The sequence below is a fragment of the Terrapene carolina genome, unplaced genomic scaffold (assembly GCF_002925995.2).
Source record: "Terrapene carolina triunguis isolate 2854851 unplaced genomic scaffold, T_m_triunguis-2.0 Scaffold629, whole genome shotgun sequence".
NCBI lineage: Eukaryota > Metazoa > Chordata > Testudines > Emydidae > Terrapene > Terrapene triunguis.
In genome coordinates, this window is record NW_020664980.1 from 9,193,469 (window position 1) to 9,216,142 (window position 22,674).

Sequence of the window (22,674 nt, forward strand, 5' to 3'; positions counted from 1 at the left end):
AAATAAATGAGAAAATCAAGCAGTATTTGTCCCTATGTGTAATAAAACATTAGGCTGTACTGTGTATAGTTGATATTTGGTAAGTATCACAAATATCACTGACATCAAACTTTCATGATGATCTTATTTTACTATTAGAAGAAACCCTGTATTTTACTTTATTGTACACTATTTCCTGAACTTGGGTGCTTTACCCTGCAACCCCCTAGTAGTATTAAACATAACACTCACAAAGGCCTTCATATCCACTGCACTGGGAATGTATATCATTTTCACAGGCTGGTTCTCTAGATTTAAGGTCCAGTCCAATTTCTATTGAGGTCAGTGAGAATTGAATTGGCCATAAATGACATTCTCAGGATATCCACTGCTGCTATGTATCTTAAGTTTCTTTCACTAATGTTTTATGGCTCTTTCAGAATCAATGCAACCTTGATAAAAAGCATAAGAAGTAGATTGAGTTTCACACTGTCTTAAAATGAAATTGAAAAACAGCCTTTGGCATTTTTAAATATATTTTATTACTTATTTTTCCATTTGTTTTTAGAAAGAAATATGAAATCTGCATGCAACTTTCTAAATATTTCAAACATTTAAATAGCATATGATAATTTAGCAGTACAATACATTATACAGAAAGATAATATAGGGAGACTCCCTGTAGTATATTTACACGTGAAAAGGTAGTTTTGTTATTTTATTTTTAAAAAGAGGAATGCACTGCTTAATATTTAAGTATTACATTCAAAATAATGAATATGTTGCTGTGTGACTAAAACATATATATTTATTTTATATGTTTGCCCTCTCCGGTTTTTCATAAAAAGGTACCTTTCAAAGATTTTTTGCTACAAATCTCCAAAATCATATACAATATTCTTGAAAATTAAAATATCTGAAAACTGATGAAGCTGCAAACTTTTCACAAGAACCTCAGGTGAAAATAGATCAAACACATTCTTAGTAATAAAACTGCTCTAGAAATGTTTTCTAGTGTATGTAAAACATTAAGTGGGGGTATGTAATACGTTTCACCTTTCAGCAAGACCCTGTTTCATTAAAGAACAGATACAAAGTGATGTTCGTAGCCATTTGACAAGCCACTAAGGAACCTCATCTCTGCAGCTATATATGCCACTACACTTCAGTGGCATGTTACACAGCAAGCTCTTCCTCAGTCCCTACATTGTGCAGCTTCCACCATAGTTGGACAACGTTACTAGAAACCCTAAGCACACCACTGAAGCTTTCCCAGTACAAAAGGATAAGGGACACCATTATATAATACCGCTACAAATATTGTTTGTCTAATGAGCTTATAAAGCTCGATTGTAATCATAGTGATGTATGAATGAATACAAAAAAAGCATTTATTTAAAATGAAAAGCATGAGTTTTCACAATCTCAGTATAAAGCAGACAGGTATGAAATTTGAAGTGTGCAAGAGACAAATCTGGGAGCCTTCCGCACACAGCTATAAAATGTAAAAACTGACCCTTGGTAAAAAGTGCTTTATAATAATATAGAATTTGTGTCTTATGTCTGTGAGAGAGAAATATTCTTTGCAGAGTCCATTCCTTAAGTCAGCCAAACAAATTCCGTTCCTTTTACCAAGAGTTTTCCTCTTATTCTTCATAAACCCTGGGAAATAAAAACAGAAAACTAGGTATTTAAGTCATTTTGATTACAGTTAAAACCTTCCCCACCACCCTGGTGATTAAACACTCGGAGCCAAATTCTGCACTCATTTACATCGGTGGAAATCAGGAGGAATGTCACTAACTTCAGCAGAGTCAGTTGTATTGGCACAAGTGAAAGCAGAATTTTCCACCCTTCTTCCTTTCTTGAATGCACGGAGAGTGGTCAAATCTACCACTGAAAGGATTATTAGGACATTTAAAATGAGGGACTCCACATCCAACAACATGTTTTTTGCTCCGGGAAAAGTACAAGCAAATATGTGAAAATATGTTGCTAGTTTAAATATTTAAAAGAAGAATTACTTAACTTTCCCTCTGTAATATTGCTGAAATATTCCAGGCATGCAGTCTCCACTGATTAAAACAATCTACAGTGGCATGATTATAATTGGCCCCAGAGATATTTTGGGAAAGCAGGAATTCATTTTTACACTACATTTGACTTTAAAAACCACTGACGCCTCATGAAAAAACATTCTGTGGGCTTAGTCCAGCTCCCACGGAAGTCATTAGCAAAACCCTCTTTGACTTTGATGGCAATGGGATTGGGTTCAAAACATCACATATTTTGTCTCTTCCCTAAATTTTTATTACAATCAGGCTCTTGGTTTCTGAGAAGTTCGTCTGCTCCTGCTTCTTCTCTCTAGGACTCCTGCAGTTAGGCTCACTTAACCCTGCTGCTGCTGGTAGCTGCAGTTTACATCTACCTCATCCTCAGATGATCCCCAGGCAAGCGTTGTAGACCACTAGGGCTTGTGGAAAATTTTACCATCAAAACGGTTTTTGGATGGAAACGTATGTTTTCATCGCAATGACTTTTTTTTTTTTTTTTTGTAAAAGGTGTCTGCTTTCTGTGGAAAATTTCATTTTTTGTCAAAATATTTCAGCTAAAATCCAAAAGTTTTCAGCCAACTCTTTTGGTTTTTGGCCAAAATCTTTTGAGTTTTGACTACTTTGGCTGAAAATGTGGAAAATTTGGGCAAAAAGATTTTTTTTTTATTTTCTTCAAAAATTTCCTTGGGGGGGAACAGGGCAGGAGGAAGAATTCAGAGCCGCTCTAAACACCACTACTCTCCGGAGATTCTCCTGGAGTTGATTCTCTAAGTTGTGTTGAGTTTCAGTGCACTCTGTGTCCAGCCTAGCAATGCTCCCCTCTTGTTGCCCACTTCCAGGGTTGTGCAGCCAACAACCATCCACTTGGAGGGCAGAGGAATTACAGGAACCTTTAGCCAGCCCAGCGTCCTTCCTGATAGATCTGCAGCCACTGGGGACATGTGCCCTGATAGTGTATCCCAGGGCTAAATCTAGCCCCTCCTTCCCTGCTCGTGACATCATCATGATTTCAAAAACAACTGGATGTGCTGTTGCAAAAGCGGAATTGAGACTTCAGGTGGGGAATAAGCCGTAGGAGAAAGTTAACAGGATCGTGCTGTGAGGCTGGAGGCTTAGGCCAACTCTAGGCTATGTATCAACTGAGAGTCAGGAAGGCTTAATGCTGGTGGAACATTATTAAAATTAAGTTGTTAAAATTGCAGTAAAACATGTAGTGCCTGGACTTTCCTAAACACTTGTGAATGGATGACTGTAATGCTCAGATACTTATCTCTGGATTTCTCATGTTAAGAGTAATAACTGTACATGTGCATTACATAACTCTCACATGGCTGGGACAGACCTCGTGATAACAAGAGCCATTAATCATTGCTGAGTTTTGCCCATAGAAATGGCTACATCCCTTAGGGGGCAGAGTGGTCAGTTGACACCCATTGAAAAGCAACATGTTCCAAGGAAACTCCTTGATTCTCAGTACAAGGGATAGGTACAGTTTACAGGACAATAAAGAAGGGGAAACTACCCAGGGATGAGTCACACAGGATGACTTCACCGAAGAATTACCTCATGGACTCCCCGATCACCTTTTGCATCTGCTACCTCTGGGGTCAGAACAATCAGATGTCAGGGTTTTTGGATAAAAGCTGCCTACTGGAAGGACACAGGGCTTTATACTTGATTGGATCCTAAGAAGCAAGGGCTTTGTCTCCCAGGTAAAGGACCTTTAGCTGCCACAGCTGGGATAAGCCTCAGCAGCTGAACTTGTAAGACTGGGTTACTTCAAACAGAAGATTTATAAGACAATAACCTAAGTTTGTCTTTGTCTGTCTGTGTCTTTAGTATTCTTAGCATTGTGCAAATATCTCTTGCTTCATTTTCATTTAATCAATACAGCCTAAATACGTTTATTACAGGGTCGGACTGAGTGTTGCCTCATTGGGTAAAGGAGGGAGATCTAAGGAGGAACGAACTGACCTGTGGTGTGTGTCTGGTCCTTTGAGAACCATGGAACTTGGATGTTCTGTGACATTACAGTGAAAGGGAGCTAATTTCACAGGGGTCCAATTACTTAGTGTCAAGAGGGACTGGGGTTTCCAAGGGGACTGTTTAAGTTCTATACTGAGGCTGGCAAAAGCCTAGAGAGTTAATAAGCAGTGCGATTAGCTGGAGTTAGAGTCACAGCTGTCACTGGAGTAACTTCCCTGTTATAGAACTGTCTGCCCTGAAGTGGAACCCACAGTCTGGAGATACCAAGAGGCATGACACCTACTTCCATGGAGGGGAATAAACTGGAGAACTGACATGCAGCCAGTACAATATAGGCTGGGGAGGACTCTCTCTAAACGGAATATTTCCCCAGGTTTACAGAAGGTGTCAATATGCCATCACTGTAGCCAGAACATGCTGAGCAAATTCCTAGTTCTTTTAAACAGATGAATATGTGTAATTATATCAGATGAGGTACAATTATAACCTACTCCTGCCCCTGAGCTGTATTTTGGGGAGGATGATGCGAGGAAGGGAGAACAGGTTAAATGCGCAGTAGTAAGCACACTTTCTGGAGATTCGTGGCCCATTCATGGGTAACTCCCTGTATATGGAACGATCTACCCTATATTGTGAAGCTTGAAAGACAACAGAGTTAGACAAGTATCGATGCTTTACTAAAATACTGTCCTGTTTGTTAACAAGGGGATGATTATATAAAGCATGTTAATAAGGCACAAGAATATGTCAAAGTTGGCATTAAAAGTCTGACAAACCCACAGACACAAGGAAATTCAAAGATCAGGCTAAGACCCCAAGCAGTGCCTTTATACCCAGGCATCACAGCATGAGTGAGGCCATGTGATACCAGGACCTTTGCCTTGGCAAGCTTAAATCTAATGCGTCTTGTTTTTATCAGTTTAAGGCAGATCGGTAACGTTACTTGAACGTAAGTGTGACGGGTTACCCCCCACCTCTGGGGTACCACATGATGTTTAGCAAATCATAACCTTTCCAAATGATATCTCACATGACTTATTTTGCCCAAAACACATCTTAGTTATGCCATATTCATATCATAACAATATCTCTATGAAGAACACGGGCATAGTGTCACAGTAAGAGTCTGTGGTTTCATTTCCTTTGTTGTTTTAATGGTAGCCTTTACAAACAGTAAGGAAATATGGCGTTACATAATAGTTGACATTTCACAATGCATTCTATTTACTTACCAGCCCACAAACAGCTTATACAGAGCTGGCAGATAGGCAAAAATATCAACATGGAGTGGTGTCCCTTACATACATTAATGCCATGAGCTTTCATCAGCCTGGCTATCCACCCTGCACAGTGGCAAACTTGTCATCCAGGAACAAGACGTTTCCAAAAAAGAATTTGCATTTGCCCTTGGCTCAGTCGAGTGGATTTTTAGGGTAGGGTTAGGGTGATCACAATCTGAGGTCAATACTGAAGTTAACGAGAAAGTTCTCACTGATTAAAATGGAAAAAAGATTTGGCTCTATATTATTGCTACTTTAGAAATCCTTCATCTCTTAACATACGTGCCTGACCCAAAGCACATTGAAGTCAATGAGAGTTTTCCATTCCACACCCTTTACTACACGACTAATTCATTCAGTGTGCTTGAGCTACTGTACATTCCATCTGATGTCCCCAGTCCGGTTCTTTCATTCAGGCTCCAGAGTTGGTCTTTCGCTAGAGATTATGCGATGTGCTTTTCGCAGTTAACATTTATGTAAACATTCCACGGTTCCTTAAACCTTTACATGCTGTTTAGTTTTACATTTTGATTCAGATTTCTCCCATGCTGATTTCATTATATCTTTGATGATACCTTTTCTCCTTTCCTACCCTCTTTTCTAGAAAGACTGTTGAGCATTTCCAGAATGTGAAAGAGAATGTTGCACTGGTAACTGTGGCCCCTCCTGGTGGTTCATGGAGCTTATGATTTGTATTCTGGGACCTGAAGTTTAAAGGTAGAAATGAGAGAAGAGTCCCATCTAGATTTATTAGAAAAATCAGGGGCAAGTCACTTGTCTATTCCTTTGCAATGTCCTTCAACCCTATTCCTTGAAAACCAAGTACCACTAAGATATCCTCAGAGCTGCAAACTTGCAGTGGATCCAGCAAGTGAGATATGGCAGTATATGTTTGTGAAGGAGGAGTGCTTGACATTCTATTGCACCATCACAATAACAGGTGTAGATCTCAAAGGCAAGTGCTGTAAATGGACGTAGCTTGAGTCCCCCATCCACACCACTTGTGTAAATGGGATTTGTGCAAGGGAATTAAGTGGTGATTGGAGAGATGGGATCTAATCCACACCCATGGCCAGTCCCATTCCTAGGGAAGGTAGGAGTGGCCACTGTTGCTCCATAGCCCAGGCCAGGCACTGGATCCAATGTCAGCCTGCATCTGGTGGTTCTTCTACAGTGCTCTATTCCATGCCAGCATATTCAGAGCTCAGACAGATCCAACTTCCCCCAGCCCACAGAGGGTGCAGAGAGCTGCCCACATCTACACATCCCACGTTCTGGGGTGCTGCATGGGTTAAGCAATACTCTACCAATGAGTGAATTTAAACCAGTGTGAGTAATATTTGTGCTCGAGGGTATCGTTACTGGAGCTGGTGGTAAGATCTTTCACTCCTCCAAGGATATCCTTTAAGTTCTGTGTACAGTAAGTCCTCCCTCTGCTACCCTTTTCCTGCCAAAAGAAACGGGGAGACTAGCTACAGGGCGTGAGAGGAAATGAAGCTCTCTTACACTCCCCTGCTTCAGCTCCTCAACTAATAATGAGCTCTAAGAAATCGCTGGACATCCCTACTACGGGAAAGATTATTACAGGGCACCCAACTCCATTTCAAAGCCAATGGGGAAGTGGGTAGCTAGCTCCCCTTTGTTCCTTTAGACTTCCTCTTAATTATTTACAGACAACATAATCCATTTTAAATCTGGTGTTCATTTATGTCTGTGTTTCTTTTCTGTTTGTCACTGATGGCTTAGCTTGTGCAAAGGCCAGGATGGAAGGGGAAAGGTAGCATTGCATCCAGCAATCAAGCCATAGAGAGTTATAGCATGAAATTACAACTTGGTGAAAATGTGCTAAAATCTGGATAATCCAATATAGGGTGGTAGTATTTCCTAGTGCTTAGAACATGGGACCTGAACTCAGGAGACCTGGTTTCTGTTCCCAACTCTGCCACTGACTTTGTGTTTGACCCTAGGCAAGTAACTTAGCCTTTACTTGCCTTGGTTTCCTCATCTCTGATTTGAAGGCGATAAGGTGTAACAAACTTTGAAAACGTCAGATAAAAAGTACTGTGCAAGTGCAAAGTACTACTATTTATTCTCAGAGCAGCCTATCCCATAACTAGGAATAAACTGCATTCAGAGCCATTTATATTATTTGACTATTTACAGATGTAATTTGTAGGCTTTATCAAATAAATTGATCACATTGAATTGATTGTTTAGAGTATGAGAATTTTACTGTAGGCATTTAGATAGTAATCTCAAGACTCTATTAATAGTATCTAATCTTGCACCACATTTTTCACCTTCATGATGCTTAAAAAAAAAATAGACCCAGAAGCAGTTAAACTAATGTGCTATCTGTAGCATTTTATTTAGGAGGATTTTAGCCATTTCAGTCTAATTAGTATTTGTGCCATATTCCAGAGAGAGCCATTTGGACTATTACACCTAACTGTTCTGTGCTGCCATGTCTCAAGCATTCAAGCAAGAAAGGTACGTTATTTGCCAAAAGGAACAAATTTGGTTACCTATAATGACATCACTTTATCCCACAGAAAACAGGAGTATCTTTTGCTGAGTGAAATTAATACTCACCTGCGTTTCTCCTTCCATATTGTGTACCACTTAACTAATCTCTTTGTGCTTTGGAGTTTGGGATGCAAGCAGTACTGCTGTCCTCCTCTGAACCGTGACTGCATAGTTACACTGAAATGGAAAAGGAATGATCACTACAGAAAGATCATGAATAACTCACATTGGTCACTATGAACATTCCATAAAAACCAGCGGGCTCGCTCTTGCTCCAGGTCTTTCATTCACGTTAATGAGAGTTGCACATGTGCACTGAGAGGATAACAAGCCACTATGTTCCATGGTAAAATTTGAGTTTGCAATTATAAAACTGGGCCAGGTGCTCCGCTGGTGTAGCTCCATGGTCACCAATGGAGATAGGCCGATTTACACCAGCTGAGCTGCCCATAATTTTTAATCAAGTTTTACTCCACGCTCTAGCAAACATTTATATTGGGGTTTAATAACTGATTTAAATAAAATGGTCAATTAGGGCCCAGTTCTGCAAACCTTTACTCAGACAAATAATTCAAGCACGTGCAAAAAGTCCCATTGGACAATGCTACTCGGAAGACCAAGGATTAGGTCTGGATCACTGACTTTGTATGCAGTAATGCTTTCATTAGCAGTACTTGTGTGCTTTGCAAGTTTCTGGAGACCCAAAGGGCTAGTCTGTGGTGCAAGGAAGACAGCAGCCACCTGGGACCATCTCTAGCTTTATCAGCATGCTGTCCGATCCATTTAAACTTGCCCATAGCTGCACTGGAGAGGAATCACAAGGACTGATGGCACCTCATCCTGGAAATAAGACCAGGCAAGGAGGTAACACATGGCCAATTTACTTCCTGGACCTTCTGGTTTCCTCCTACTCTGTCCTTTGTTTGAGCGTCAACCATTTAATGCTGGTTAATTAATGGTCTACCATAATCCAGATGATGTCATGATTCCACTGACAAATCAGCAGAGCTGGTCTAGAAACGGGAAAATAACTTAGTAAAACATTTTAAATTTCAAAGTTGCTTTTAGTTCTAAGGGTTCAAAATGGCTCAATTTTCCACCTTTGGCAACTTTTTCGGTTACGTTTTTAGCCACATTTTTTTTATCCAAAATGTTCATTTTCTAGAAACCTGGTTTTTAGTATGGAGCCAGAGTTTTTGGTTAAACTAAAACATTTCAAAAACAATTTAGAAAATTAAGTTGGTAAAAATTTCCATTAAAAACATTCCAGGAAAATGGAAAATTCTGAGAATGTTGAGAATTTTTCACAAAAGTTTCATTTTTGAAAAAGGGGCCAATTTTTGGATGAAAATATCTTTTTTTTTTACATTTTTTTTACTCGCTCTACAAATCAGTAAGGGATACCACAATGCAAAATTCAGACAAAGGACAGAGAGAGCGGGTTGAAACATGTCCTTTTCTTCAGCTCTGGCTACGGGACCGAATTCTTGGTTGGAGCCCCACAGGGCTGGCCCAGGGTGTCAGTATGTCTTTCACTAACTAGTCACAGAATGGGGGCTGAATTCTGGCTTTGCTTGGTTTTGCCCTCAGTAAGAGGCAAACGAATGCTGCAAAAGCACAAGACATCAAATCATTTGTATTGGAAGCATGAACAATAGGAGCGGGAAAAGGTGTTAAGGGTCTGTGTGCGTGTTGAGGGAGGGGAATTAAAGAATTTTTTTCACGTCAAGGTCCCAGAAACAAAGGCAAGGTTTTCATCTCGAGGCCAAAAGACCAAAAACATCAAGACACTTGATCACGGCCTTGGATAGACCAAGAGACTACCTACACTACAACATAGAGACCCTATGCTCTTACCTTGGGCCTCACTAAGATAATTCCTGTGTGGTTCAATCCATAGAGAACATTTTCTCATTGAACTGAATGGGAGAACTGAGACCTGTGGGCAGTGAGTTTTAATGGAATCAAGATTGAGGAATAGTATTTGCGTCCAGTGGTTATTGTCTTGGCAGTGGGATTTGTGTGTGTACAGAATATTTTCAGAAAATGACAAACTAAACCACAGGAGAAGAGGTGCAGGGCCTCTGGAGAACGACGGTGCATAACTCTGCTTCAGAAAAGTAATCAAGGGCAACTTTATTTGCACTAAAGTTTATTACCAACTTATGATAACATTCATGGCATGATTATCTGACTAGTTGGGTTAATAAAGGAGTTTTAAGACTTAGATTCATTGTTTTATAGTAGACGTTCATCTTATCATTTGGAGTGATACCATGTTAACTCTGTGTCTGGGAAAAACAATCCTGAATGCTAGGGTTTCTTTTGAAGGGATATTCCAAAATCCTAATAGATTTTTGGATAAATCCATACAGTTAAATCATACTTTAATGACTGATGCACTCTTTTGCCATTATAGTATATGGGTCATGGGTAACCCAGTTAGCACCTCCTATGACTGCCCATTGGAGGCCAGCCACTAGAGTGGGCTTTGCCATTTAACAGAATTCCTCATCCTGTGGCTGCCCTTGTTCTCTATGTGCATATGATTCCTGCACATTGCCCCAGACGAGTTAACATTGGTGGCAGCTCCCCCAAGTGGGCCAAATGAGAGTTACTCCGTGGGAAAATCTGTACACAGAGAGCTTGGTTAATCTCAGCTGGAAGTCATTCTGCATATTTACAGCATCCGCTTCAAAGACAGTTTTGCAACAAGTCTGATGCTGAGTGGCTTCTGCATATTTGTGTCACTCTGGGATTAGGGGTGTACCCCAGGGGACCAAAGGTAGCTGTATAGTATCTTTGCCGGCCCCTACGATCATGAAGTTGGATGGGGATTGGTCCACTCCCCTAATTTATGCTCATCTGATTATGGCTTTAAGGGGCCATTTGACAGCTAAAAATAGTTAAAGCTCCATTCCTTTCCCCTGGCCATTCTCTCTATGCTGGGGGAAGTAACCAGGTGGCATAGTGCTGCTATGATAACTCAACTCCTTAGATCCAGCCAGCTGAGAGTTCCCCTTGACTATCAGGATCCTGGCTGCTTTGCCCAACTACAAATTGGGGACAAGAGAAGAAGGTCCAAGCCACCACGTAGCCATGTGGTTGAGCTGGGCAACACATTTTAGAATCAGGGCTAGCATGTACAGTTTTTGCATAAAATCATCTGCATATTGTACCAAGCAGTTTGGGGTACGTTGGTCCATCTCTTCTCCTATATACAGCCGTAAAGCTTCTTGTACACAAAGACAATATGTGTTCTAGGAGGTTGCACTGTTTCTATCCGCTTTTTAAATAGAATAAAGAAACTCTTATCTCTGTTGGCAGTTTCCATTAACACCAATAAGAGTTCTTAAGTCTTTGAGCAATATATAGCATATATTCTCTCTCTCTCTCTCTGTGTGTGTGTGTATATATATATATATATCCAAATGTTTGTGAGTGATAGGAACTGGATGGAATATAAATCAGTGTAGAATTTTGTTCACTATGTTTTTAATAATAGGGTGATCTGGCTGCCATGAAATTAAAGGAGAGTTTTGCCTTCTGTCAATGAATTAAACCCTCTTCTCACAAATATTTAGCTGAATTCATTTTCAGGCTCTCTACACTTTCACTACTTCATCTCCATTGGTGGTAGCAATGGTAAAAGTGGCAGTGTAGACCAGCTGCTTGGGTATTGGCCACCATGCTGGCTAACCCTGCTCAGAGGAGGTCTAGACAACACCAAGGGGTCAGAGATTTGCTGTCTTTCACAAACTTTTCCAGTTCTACCTATGTATTTTATGTCATTAGATGAATCTCTTCCAAACAATATATTCCAGTATCCTCCGGTCTGCCAATCACCCTACAGTTTACACACTTCTTCCATGTAAATAGACCAGAGAACGGTCAGGCTTATGGGGAGCGTTGGAGGAGAATCAAGATCATTCACTGATTTTATTTCCTCAACAACAGCCACAAAAATCCATTACAGGAACCTGGCTTTTCTGCATCTTGTACTGAAACTATGGTATCAATCACTTCTGGTCACAGCTCCCTCCAGTTGTTCCAATATCCCCCACTTCTCCCTAGTACTGATTTCAAGTGACACTGAAGTAGATAAGAGTCACTCCCTACAAAAGCACTAATGACAACATGTCTGCCTTCTCCTCCTCTTACACTGGTGTAAATCAGGAGTAATTCCACTGAAGTCTTAAATTCTCTCTCCACAGAATAGGAATGGCCGGCTTGTTACAGCACTTGGGTGCAAAACTGGAGTAAGGCAAGGTAATAGAGGTTCTCCAAATTTGCACGGCTATACTCAAGATCAGAGCCTCGTTTGAAAGCTAATTCTTTTGCCAAGGCGTTTTAGCAAAAGCTGAAGTATTTTATATGTTTTCCTGACATTCTTATTGCAAGTGAGAATTTGCAGTAATGAGGTTCATTTCATGCTCACGATTTCCCCTTCTCCCCTTGGCTGCCAAGTCGGGCCCTGCTTCCAGTGCTTTGGAGCAGTCGTCTCTCACAGACTTATCCCAGCAAAGCTTGTTATTGTTTTCTTGACAGCGCTTCACCATCCAGCTTCTGCTGGCATCTTGCTTGGGGAGAGCAGATTGCGGCTTGCCTTTCCAGCAGCCAATCAAACTCCCAGGCACAGACTGAAGGCTCTAGCAGCACAGAGCGGTGTAGCAAATTCTCCACTTGCTTCTATGCTGATGCATGTTTCAGCTCCTTTTGTTAGCCCAGGTGATTGACATAAAATAGAAATGACTGTTTGCACCCACTGGCTGGGAAAGAGGGCCCCGCTCCTGAGCGGAGGATTTCTGGATTCTAAATATTATTACCACTTTGCCAAAGATGCCTTTCTCTCGGACAATTCAAAGTGTTGTTTATTTAAGCCCCTGCGAGAGTTCAAAGGGTCATTGATTCAAAACGTTTGCTTGACATGTTCATTTCAAATGACTAATTTGGAACCTGAGAGTTGACTTTGCCCCGGGCAGCATGCCTCACTTTTACAATTTAAATATTTTTAAAAAATTACTCAAGCATCGATCATCTAAATATAAATGATATGTCCTGGGCTGCGTTAGCTAAATCCTGCCTTAGCTAGATGAGTGCAGCTTCCAAATACTGCTTTCGGTTACACTGCTTGTAAATCTGGGGGAGCTGCTTTGAAATCAGTGGGTTCAATTCTTCCCTTATTGAATGGGGAGTTTGGCCATTCACTTCAAAGCAGGCAGGATTGGGCCCAACCAGAGTAACTAAAAAAAGAATTTGACCCAGAGTTTACATTGGTGTAACTGAGAACAGTCTGTGTTTTGAAGAGATATAAATCTATTGCACCATGATATATTAAAGCATCTTTCTAAGTTTCAGTAAATTTGGTAAAATTAACTGGTAAGGAACAAATGCTACAAGATATTCAATGCCTAACCTTTTTGGTGAAGATCTGACAAGCAGCTAATAAGAACAGATAACATTTTTTATTAAAGCTAATGTTAAAAAATTATATAATACCTAGGTTGAGAAAAGAGTGTCTGTACATCTGGGTATAGGAGGACATTCTTCTGTCCTTGCAGAGCGATGGGGTCAATAGCAGAATAAGTATTTTCAGCTATTCTGACCCTATGGTTCTTATGCAGGCACATAGCCTGGTTTGTGTTTTGTGCAAAGCCTTTCAAAAACTTTTACGATATACAAGACAGGATTCATTAACACCCCGCTCCCATCCCATTGTTTTAAACTGTAATATACCCCACTGATCTAATCTTTAGAGCTTCTTTTGATTTTAGGTTATCAATTGTTTCTATTGAGGTTTCATTTCAGCATTGGTCAATGCATGGCTATTTGCTAATACAGATAGTGGCATTTTTCTTACAAAATTCTACTTTCAGTTACAATCCACGCAACCCTACTGAAATCAAGGGACTTGTATTAGTGTAACTGAGACAAAAATTTGCCCCAATGAATTTGGATGATTCTTCATTACTTGAAACTTTCGTGACCCAAATTCCGTTCTCATTTGTTACTCCTCATGTAAACCCACAGTAGCCTGAGTTTAGCATTCTGGATTCACATCTGGGCAGCTGAAAGTAGAATTTGACTCTCATCATTTGTTAAACTAATAATTACTCTCATAAGCAATATTCTTTAGATATTTATAGTATTACGCAGATTCTATTGTACTAACATACTACAGATAGGCTTGGTTCATGTAGGTACATATTTTATTATGGCTAACATTGGAAATTAGTATATCAGGAAATTCTAAAAAACAAAGAAGGAGGTTGCAATACAGGGAGATGCACTTCACTTGGTACATAGTAGAAAGCATACAGGAACACTTACATGATCATTTTTTCCTTACAATGTGGATACTTTGGTTTGATTTCCAGCTTCTGAACAGCAGAGAATCTTATCTTAGGACCCTTTCTTGAGCATTTGCACTTTGATCCTACAAGGGAAAGTATTTACCATTTGTGTACAAAGTTACTGTGTACCAATTGCAGTTAATTTCCCCCCTCATCATTAGCTTATGTAAATATACAGACTAGTCATGTTTTAAAAACCTATAAACATTTACACTTTGGGGGGTTGTTGAGCTGAAAAGGGCAATATTTTCCTCCTGATTTACCACAGAAAAGTTTTAATAACTCCCTGAGAAAGACATGTTAAAGTACTGGAACTGTTGTGGTAAATATACCCAGTACAGCAGTGTGGTCAGTGTTGATTTTTTAAAGTGCACCTGCTGTGATTAAACTAAGCTTTAAGAAATGCAAAAGGAAAGAGCTAAAGTCTGTCGTAAAGATGAACAAGCTTACACGGCTCTCGGTTTTTGTCTCCACTCTACTTTCACAAGTAGAACTTGGGGGGTGGGGGAGGGGGACGACTCTAAATTGTGCTTCTGAATTTCTTACTTGCACAAATTCTAAAGGTCTCTCCCAAGCCTGACAAAATCCGAGTTTTGTAACTGTCATTTTCGTGGAAAACTAGAAAACATCTTTGTCGGAATTTCACCCTCAGTTCAATCCATTATACTGCATTCTAGCTAAATTCTGCACACTTCCAACTGCACAAGTCTGGAGTAACTCCATTGATTTCAGAGCATTTACCCCAGATATACTGCATACCAGAACAAATGGGCTGTAAAACTATAACTGAGGGCACAACTTTGTCCCCTGTGTTTTACCACTACTTACACCTTAAAAAACAACAGCCTGGAACTACCTTCCACTACTATTAGATTCATCATATCAATTCTTCCCCATACAGACTGAGGACAACAAAATAATCTCATTATAGTATTTCAAGGAGCAAACACAGAATACTGAGGGGAAAAAATCACTCCAAAGAAGTTTAAATGGGGAATAGGTACAAGAAACTAACTTACCTTCTGCAGTGGCTAAGCACATTACAATGAACAGCAGAAGTAAAGCTGCTGTCAGAGGCTTCATGGTAAGACCTCAGGTATCTAAATAGATGTGTCAGAGAGCTCACTTATATAATCGGATTGCTCTTCTTGCTTCTGGTCTTTGAGCAGATTCACTGATTCAGTGGCTTGATGTTGCCAGGGCAGGAACTTGGAGAACGTCTGGATTCCTTTCTCTTGCTGCTGCTGCTGCCTTGTCAGTTTTAGCTCTCTGTCTGAGCTGCCTCTGCCTCTTTCCTCCTCCTGTCCTCTTTTAAAACAGCTCCTGCTGCCCTTCCTGCGAACTCATTAATATGCAGAGCGACTCAACTCACTGCAATTTCTCAACACAAGGGAGGGTGGGGATGGAAGTGATCCTAGCGAGGAGATCGGATGGGTTTATTCTAGAGAAGAGAAAAGGAAAGGGGGAAAAAATCATTCATTAAATCTAGGAAAAGGGGGAGGAAGATGCGGAAATCAGGTTCTTTATGCATTTGCCAGGTATTTTTGACTGGTTTTGCAGGTGGCCTGAGCAAACTTGTGCGGGGTTCTCAAAGAATTGAGATGTTGGCTCCATTCTGCATGTGGTGGATGCAATTGTCTGAAGGGAGTCGCATTGGTCTGAGCTATATTTTGAGATTGTTTCTAAGCAATGAAGGAGCTAGAGAAATGACAGCTTTCCTGGGAAATTCCCCTTGGCAATGGAAATAAAGCTCAGAATAAAACGATTCTGGGAAATTTCACCTGGTGAGAAATCTTGCTAGGTTTTTTTAATTTAAAGTTCTTCAACTTTACCAGCCTTCCAAATTTAAGTGAGCTTCTGTGAATTAAATGGACAAAATTGTCCCTGTGGGGGTTAGCACAGAGAGTGTTTCTGGTAGCAAGGTTTATTAGAGGAGCAATTTATTGCTTTTAAGGTGTATTTGAGCAATTTGTTCTCTCTCTCCTCCATATTTCTCTTTCAGGATCAGTTTCTGATCTCAGTTCCACCTCTCTGAATCTGGAATAACTCCTTTAAAATGAACAGGATAACTCCAGATTTATGCCCGTGTAAATGGGATGTTGTAAGATCAGAGTCAGGCCCGCAGTCTCTCTGTTAGTACTATATTTTAAATCAATAGTACTAGGAGTAGTAGTGAATGCTTCTCCTATTCCTCTGTTAATCTTGGTCATTCACTGCAGACTTCCTGTGACTGCACAAGCCACACATACACCTTTCCCTCCTTGTTTTATATACGTTTATTCACCCGTTTATAGGACACCTATCATAAGGTTACTGAGTGCTGTACAACAAAAGCCAACATGTTAATATTAATTATAGCCTTTAACCATAACCATTATTACTAACACCAATCCAAACCAGCTGAAATCCCTATCCACCCAGTCACTTGTGAATAACAACCCCGATTTCAAACCCACATATTCCTAAATCTGATGCGTTCCCATTCCATATTAAGTTTTCTACAGCATTGTTATTCTTGTGTCCCTCGTTTTGAGCTTCCATCCTGTCCTGTGTTTCATGCTCGGGCGTTGGCAGGTTGAGGAGTACATGCATACCACACACATACAGCACGTTGAGCACAAGCTCATGATGCAGTTGTTTTGTTCTGCATGTTGCCTTTCATGTGAGATGTGCTGACATGCCTGGAACATTCTGAGTCTCCTGCAGGCTTGCTAATGCAAATATGTGTTAATATTTCCTTTCTGAGAGACGTGCTGCTCGTGTACAATGGACAACGGGTGTGTGTGTATGTGTGTGTTAGAGAGAGAAAGAGAGAGAGAGAGAGCACAGGCTGAGCAGCATGGCAATGAACTTGCCAGATGAAGCACACAAGTTTTGCTGGGCTTGTTTGCTACAGCTCACACAACTAGTAAATTCTTTGCTGCAGCTTTAATAAACAGGGCTTTGAAAAGCCCCAAACAAGGAAGCTTCTGCAGGACAGTGATAAAATTTGAGGGAAATTCTTGAGCTCCCCCAAATTAGGGGATCTCCTGATCTTGTATGACTTCTGGTGGGGTTGTTGTCGAGAAAGCTGTTGGTTCCCATCAAGTAAAGCACCTCCCTGCTCTGGTCCTGCTTCCTGGGGAGAAATTGGGCTTCTTATTGTTGAGGGGATTGCCACAAGCCAAGCGGTGCCTTATCAATGTGCGTAAGGCCAGCTTTGCTAATATCTATCTGAGGTAGTTCTAAGGAGCCTCTTGCCTTGTGTAACAGAGTGGGTTGGCCCTTTTCGGCTGGTGAGGGAAGGCATGAGGCCAGAACCTCTCTGTTCTGGAAGTTCATGATAAAGGCAGCCACCGAGGAGAAAGATGTCTTGACAAGGAAGTTTGGGAAGCAAATCTGAACTGTTGCCTTTCTTCAGAGCCTAAAATCAGAACTTCAAAGTGCAGGGTGGACCAAAGATTCCCCTCTCTTCTCAATGCTGGAGAGGAGATGCTTGTGATCTGAGAAGTGTAGGCCACCACAGCTTCCTCTTCTTATACCAGGAAGGGATTGGGAAGAAAAGAGTTTCTCCAGGGGAAACGGAGAACTGGGATTCCCCAGAGACTTGTCACAGATCTCTGGGGAAAATGTGTGATCACAGAGACCCTTGAGAATTAGCACCCTGAGAAGGGGAGAACCTTTTTATTCCCCTTTTATTGGACTTCGACAGTGATCATCTGGGGGAAGTCTGTGACCCCAGAGAGCCTGAGGACAAGTACCATGGGAAGGACAACTCATTCTTTATTGGGCTTTGCCAAAGGGGAAAAAAAGAGGAATAAGTCACCTCTTAGGGGTTATTTTTGAAAAGACTCAATGTGTGTGGTGTTGTGTGGATGGTGACCTGCCATGCTCTGCATCCTAATAAAGTGGGGTAAAGAGCTCCAGAACTATTCCTTTAGATTTGGTTGCTTTGTGCAAGCAAATACCAAACTGATTATGAAAACATGTTGATGGAGTTTTAATCTATCTGCAGTGTGTGTCTCTGAAAGGGCTGGTGAGACTCAGTGAATATATACATTTTAATGCACAGATGGTGACAAACACTTTGTTATATAGGCTGTTATGGTGCCTTTTACAGAACCAGGGACAAAGTCTGCCACCACTCCATAAGGAAAGGGTTCTGTCCTGTGCGAGCCAGAACCAGTCACTTGTTGCTACAGTGGTTCCTCGGCCATGGAGCAAGATGTGTTTCCTAGAATTTTTTGGTAGCCTCCATATGGAGAATCAGGGAGAGTGGCTGTCCGCAGGAGAGACGTCTGAGTTCAGAGCACAAACAGCTAGTGCGCTTCCCATCACTAAAAACCTGCAGAGAATTATCCTGCCATCTTGAGTACCTTCTTCCATGATTTCTGCTCCCCGGAGGCTGAGGGGGGCTCAAAGCATTCCTTTCGACACCCCAGGCCATCACAAACAGCTGATCAAGTATAAATGGTTTTTTTGGCACCCTAAGCGGGGAATATCACATAATAACTCACATCGTAATTAACAAGGGCTATCTAGTGCCCTCCATTCCACGTATGTGACTTCCATTAACATCTGTGAGACATGTTTAGACAGCAGCACATGTCCCCAAGGGAGAGCAGCAATATCTTTACTGGTAGCATATTACAGTCTCCGATTAGCTAATTAGAAGGACATTGTCACTGATGACAGGTCCGACATTTAATCTAATTAACTATTCTTTTCAATTATTCTTTCCAGTGCCCTAGCCCAGCATAAAACTCCCTGGCAAACTGCAGAGAGGGCCTGGCTTAGTGCCTGCTGGTGAAAAGAGAGCCACTGAACAGGCCAACCACAGCTTGCCCACAGAGGCTTGGTGAATTGCATCAGGGGGCTCACAACAGTAGGCCGGATCCTCAGACTGATGGGAGGGCTGCTCACTAGGAATGCACAGTAGCTGCTTTAGAAGCAGCTAGCAGGCTAATGGGGCTTTCAGGGAAGAGCGCACCCAACAATCAATGGAGTCAACCAGCTGGCATCAAAGCAGCTATTTAAAGAAAATCCTTAGGAGAGAAAACACTACCCACCCCCTCCATAAAGACTTTAGTCTTCCCCACTGCTAATACCCTATGCAAATACCTGCACACTGGGCCAAATTTTGCTCAGGTCGTTGAAGCTAAATTCATTTAAGTTAGTGTAGCTGGTGGAGCGAAGCCAGGCCCTACACTCAACTTGATGGCATTTCTCTCCCGGTCTTGTCTATAACGTGATCACTTTTGAAAACTGTGACCGATCAATTCCAAAATTTCAGGGAATGTTCTAGGCATCAGTGGGCAGAACCTTATTGATTTGGGTGAAAAACAGGAAAACCTGATTGACACTGAAATCACTATTGGGTCGCAGAGGGTATGTCTACACTGCAATTGAAAACTCGCGGCTGGCCCGTGCCAGGCCAGCTGAGTCGGGTTTGCGGGGCTTGGGCGGCAGGGCTACTTCATTATCGTGTAGACTTCCAGGCTGGGGCTGGTGCTCAGGCGGTAGGACCCTGCGGGATGGGAAGGTGTCAGAGCTCGGGCTCCTGCCTGAGCCCAGAAACCTACACTGCAATTAAACATCCCCGCAGCTCCAGCCTGCGGAGCCCAGTCACTTGGCACGGGTCAGCTGTGGGTGTCTAATTGCAGTGTAGACATCCCCTCAGGATACACAGTGAGCAGTGACCTGGAGCAGGGGAGCTGAGTCACTCTGGATGCAGAGGTGTGGCAGTGACCTTGGGGTAGGGTTTGGGTTTAGGGGTAAGAAGAGGGTTAGTGGACCCCTCACCCCACTTTGGCCAAGCTTCTCTCTCCCTCCTAGCTGGGTTCCTTGCCTGCCCAGGTCCCCTCAGACGGGCAGGCTGGAGTGGGGATGAGGGGCTTAGCTGTGTGTACAGTTTGTCCTACATACGCAATGAAGTGAGCAACCCTCTAGTTGCTCTAGGGCTTTCATCAGTATAATTGAGAGCGGAATCTATCCCAGTGGCTGAGAATATTTCCCTTCTCCATAAATCTGCAAATCACTCCATTTAGTGACATTGGTTTAAAGATACTAATACTAATCCTGCATGCAAAACTTTGCACCTGCTAGTCTGGCTTCACACACATGCACATGTATTTAAAGATACAAGAGGGAAATGGATTTCAGAGGAGTCTACCTCTGATGTAGTCCATTGACTTTACAATTGAGGCATGGGTATGTTTTTTACCCTCCTGATTGCTGCTCACCATAACTTAGCGAGAAGGATCTAACTGGACTAAGCCCACCCCGTTCCCCATCTCCACCTGCAACGTGCCCCTTTCTCTAACTACCCACTTGGTAGAAACTTGGTGAGGGGATAGAAGACATGAGGTCTGGATAGGTACTCTGGAACTGGCTGGGTAGCACTGGCAGAACTGCATTGTGAATAGACCACTTACGTGCTTGGTGGGGTACTTAATCGCTTTGCTAAGTGGCTCAGGTTAGCTGTACCTCTGAGCAGGATTTGGCCCCAAGTGCCCTGTGAAAATTTAGCCTATTTTTAATTAAGAGGCAGGGCCGGCTCCAGGGTTTTGGCCGCCCCAAGCAGCCAAAAAAAAAAAAAAAACCCGCGACCGTCCCCGCCGCGGCAATTCGGCGGAAGGTCCTTCGCTCTCAGCGGGAGTGAGGGACCGTCCGCCGAATTGCCGCCGAATCACTGGACCTGCCGCCCCTCTCCGGAGTGGCCGCCCCAAGCACCTGCTTGCCAAGCTGGTGCCTGGAACCAGCCCTGTTAAGAGGCCTGTTGTGCAAAGTTTATTCACGTGGGTGGCCCTTACTTACATGATGAGTCCCACAGACTGCAGTGGGAGTACTGAACCTAGTTTACTTGTGTGAGTTGTTTCAGGATCATTCCCTAAGTGCTTAGGGCTCAGTAGTTTCTCTGCAGAGGCGGATCCGTGCTGGAGAGGAGGGGAAGAGGGTCACACCTGGAGGCATTAGGACTTTGTAAGAGACTGGGACTTGACATAAATTTAACAAATATTCAAGAAGATCAGTCCAGAGTTTCTTTTGCTTTTGGCATGGCCCTTTAGAAGCTGCTGCAGAACTGGAGGAGAAATGTGGTTCTCTTAGGTGCTGGACTTCTAGGGGACATTGGTGACATCATGTAAATTAGAGCATTATTTATTATTATGAAATATTTATTTTACAGTAGTGCCTAGAGGCCCCAGCTGAAATCCGGGCTCCTTGTGCAAGACACTTCACACACACACACACACACTGAGAGACAGTTCCTGGCTCTGAGAACTTACAGGTGAAACAGGCAAAGGGGTGGAAGGGAAAACAGAGAGGAAATGACATAACTAAGGTCACAAAGCAGGTCAGTGCCGGGAATGGAACCTAGGTCTCCTGATCCTGAATCCAGAACACTATTTACCAGAAACTAAACGAAAAGCATGAATACGTGGGCTTTTGGCATGGTATGGCTGCAGAGCTATTAGTGCTTAAACATTTTCTTGTATCCCAATGGTTAGAAAATATATTATTGAAGTCACACTGGCTTCATACATTTGGTTTATTTTGTTGATAGACTAAGACAGTATTTGGGTTAAGGCTAACCACGCTTTTAGATTTAATATGCAGTTAGCTGAGAGAAAGGTACCATGAATGGAATGCATATCAGGTGCTAGTCAATATGGGAGTAATGTTTATAAAAATGGCCCGAAACAGGAGCTAATTCGCTGCCATGGGAGCAAAATATTGGGAACAGCTAATCCTTGTTTAATGCTTAAGTATGCCCAGATCATTACTAAGGAGTAAATTAGTCATTGGAAGTCACATGATTAAATTCCTGCGATTGTGTCAGAAATTTCAGAGAGGAGTCAGACTTACACAAACAGTAGGAAATTCAGAAGCACTGTTAATTCCCCCCCCCCGGATATTGCACTTTAAATTCCTCCAAGTTTGCTGTCTGCTGGAGGCAGTGGCCATTTTGCATTCGCTGCAGATGCAACCTGTGGCAAAGGAGACATGCAATGGGCTCTCTCACAGAGACTTTACTTTTATTCTTTCGTGTTTTGTTGTTTTCCCGTATAAAAGCCATCGGACTGAAAGTACAGGCTGTGTGTGTCAGAGAAAACGAACTGTATGAAACTCCATTCTGTACGCTGTTTGTTTAGGGAATTGTATTAGATCAGTAGAGGAAGTTGCAAACAGTGATGTGTGTGTTATGTGTAATGGTCGGGTGTGTCAAGACAGTGTCAAGTCCACCTTTTCAGCTTTAACTTGGAACGGCTTTGTTTTTACAGTTCTGAATGGTTGGTTCTGGTGTTTGACTATTGTAGGTTGGAGGTCTGAGCTTTGGATCTCAACTCTCTGACTCTGGAAACAAGAAACATTTGAGCGAAAACGTCTGCGTCCCCCTCAGTAAATGTTAAACAATGGATGAATTTTGCAATACATAGTTCTATTGTTTTTGCAGCCACTGCTTTCTCCCGATTTTTATTTTTTTCCATTATGAGTTTAAATTCTAGACATTGTTCT

At 41.9% G+C, this 22,674-nt stretch overlaps 1 protein-coding gene across 1 annotated transcript; it reads right to left on the reverse strand.

Moving 5' to 3' along the window:
• Positions 1-497: 497 nt before the first annotated feature.
• CXCL14 (C-X-C motif chemokine ligand 14) lies at positions 498-15,717 on the reverse strand. The gene is made up of 4 exons (XM_024205835.3): positions 15,198-15,717; positions 14,156-14,261; positions 7,892-8,002; positions 498-1,641 (listed from the first exon to the last, which is right to left on the reverse strand). The coding sequence occupies exons 1-4, from the start codon at positions 15,259-15,261 to the stop codon at positions 1,626-1,628; spliced, it is 297 nt and encodes a 98-aa protein (XP_024061603.1). The 5' UTR covers positions 15,262-15,717; the 3' UTR covers positions 498-1,625.
• Between the last annotated feature and the right edge of the window lie 6,957 nt (positions 15,718-22,674).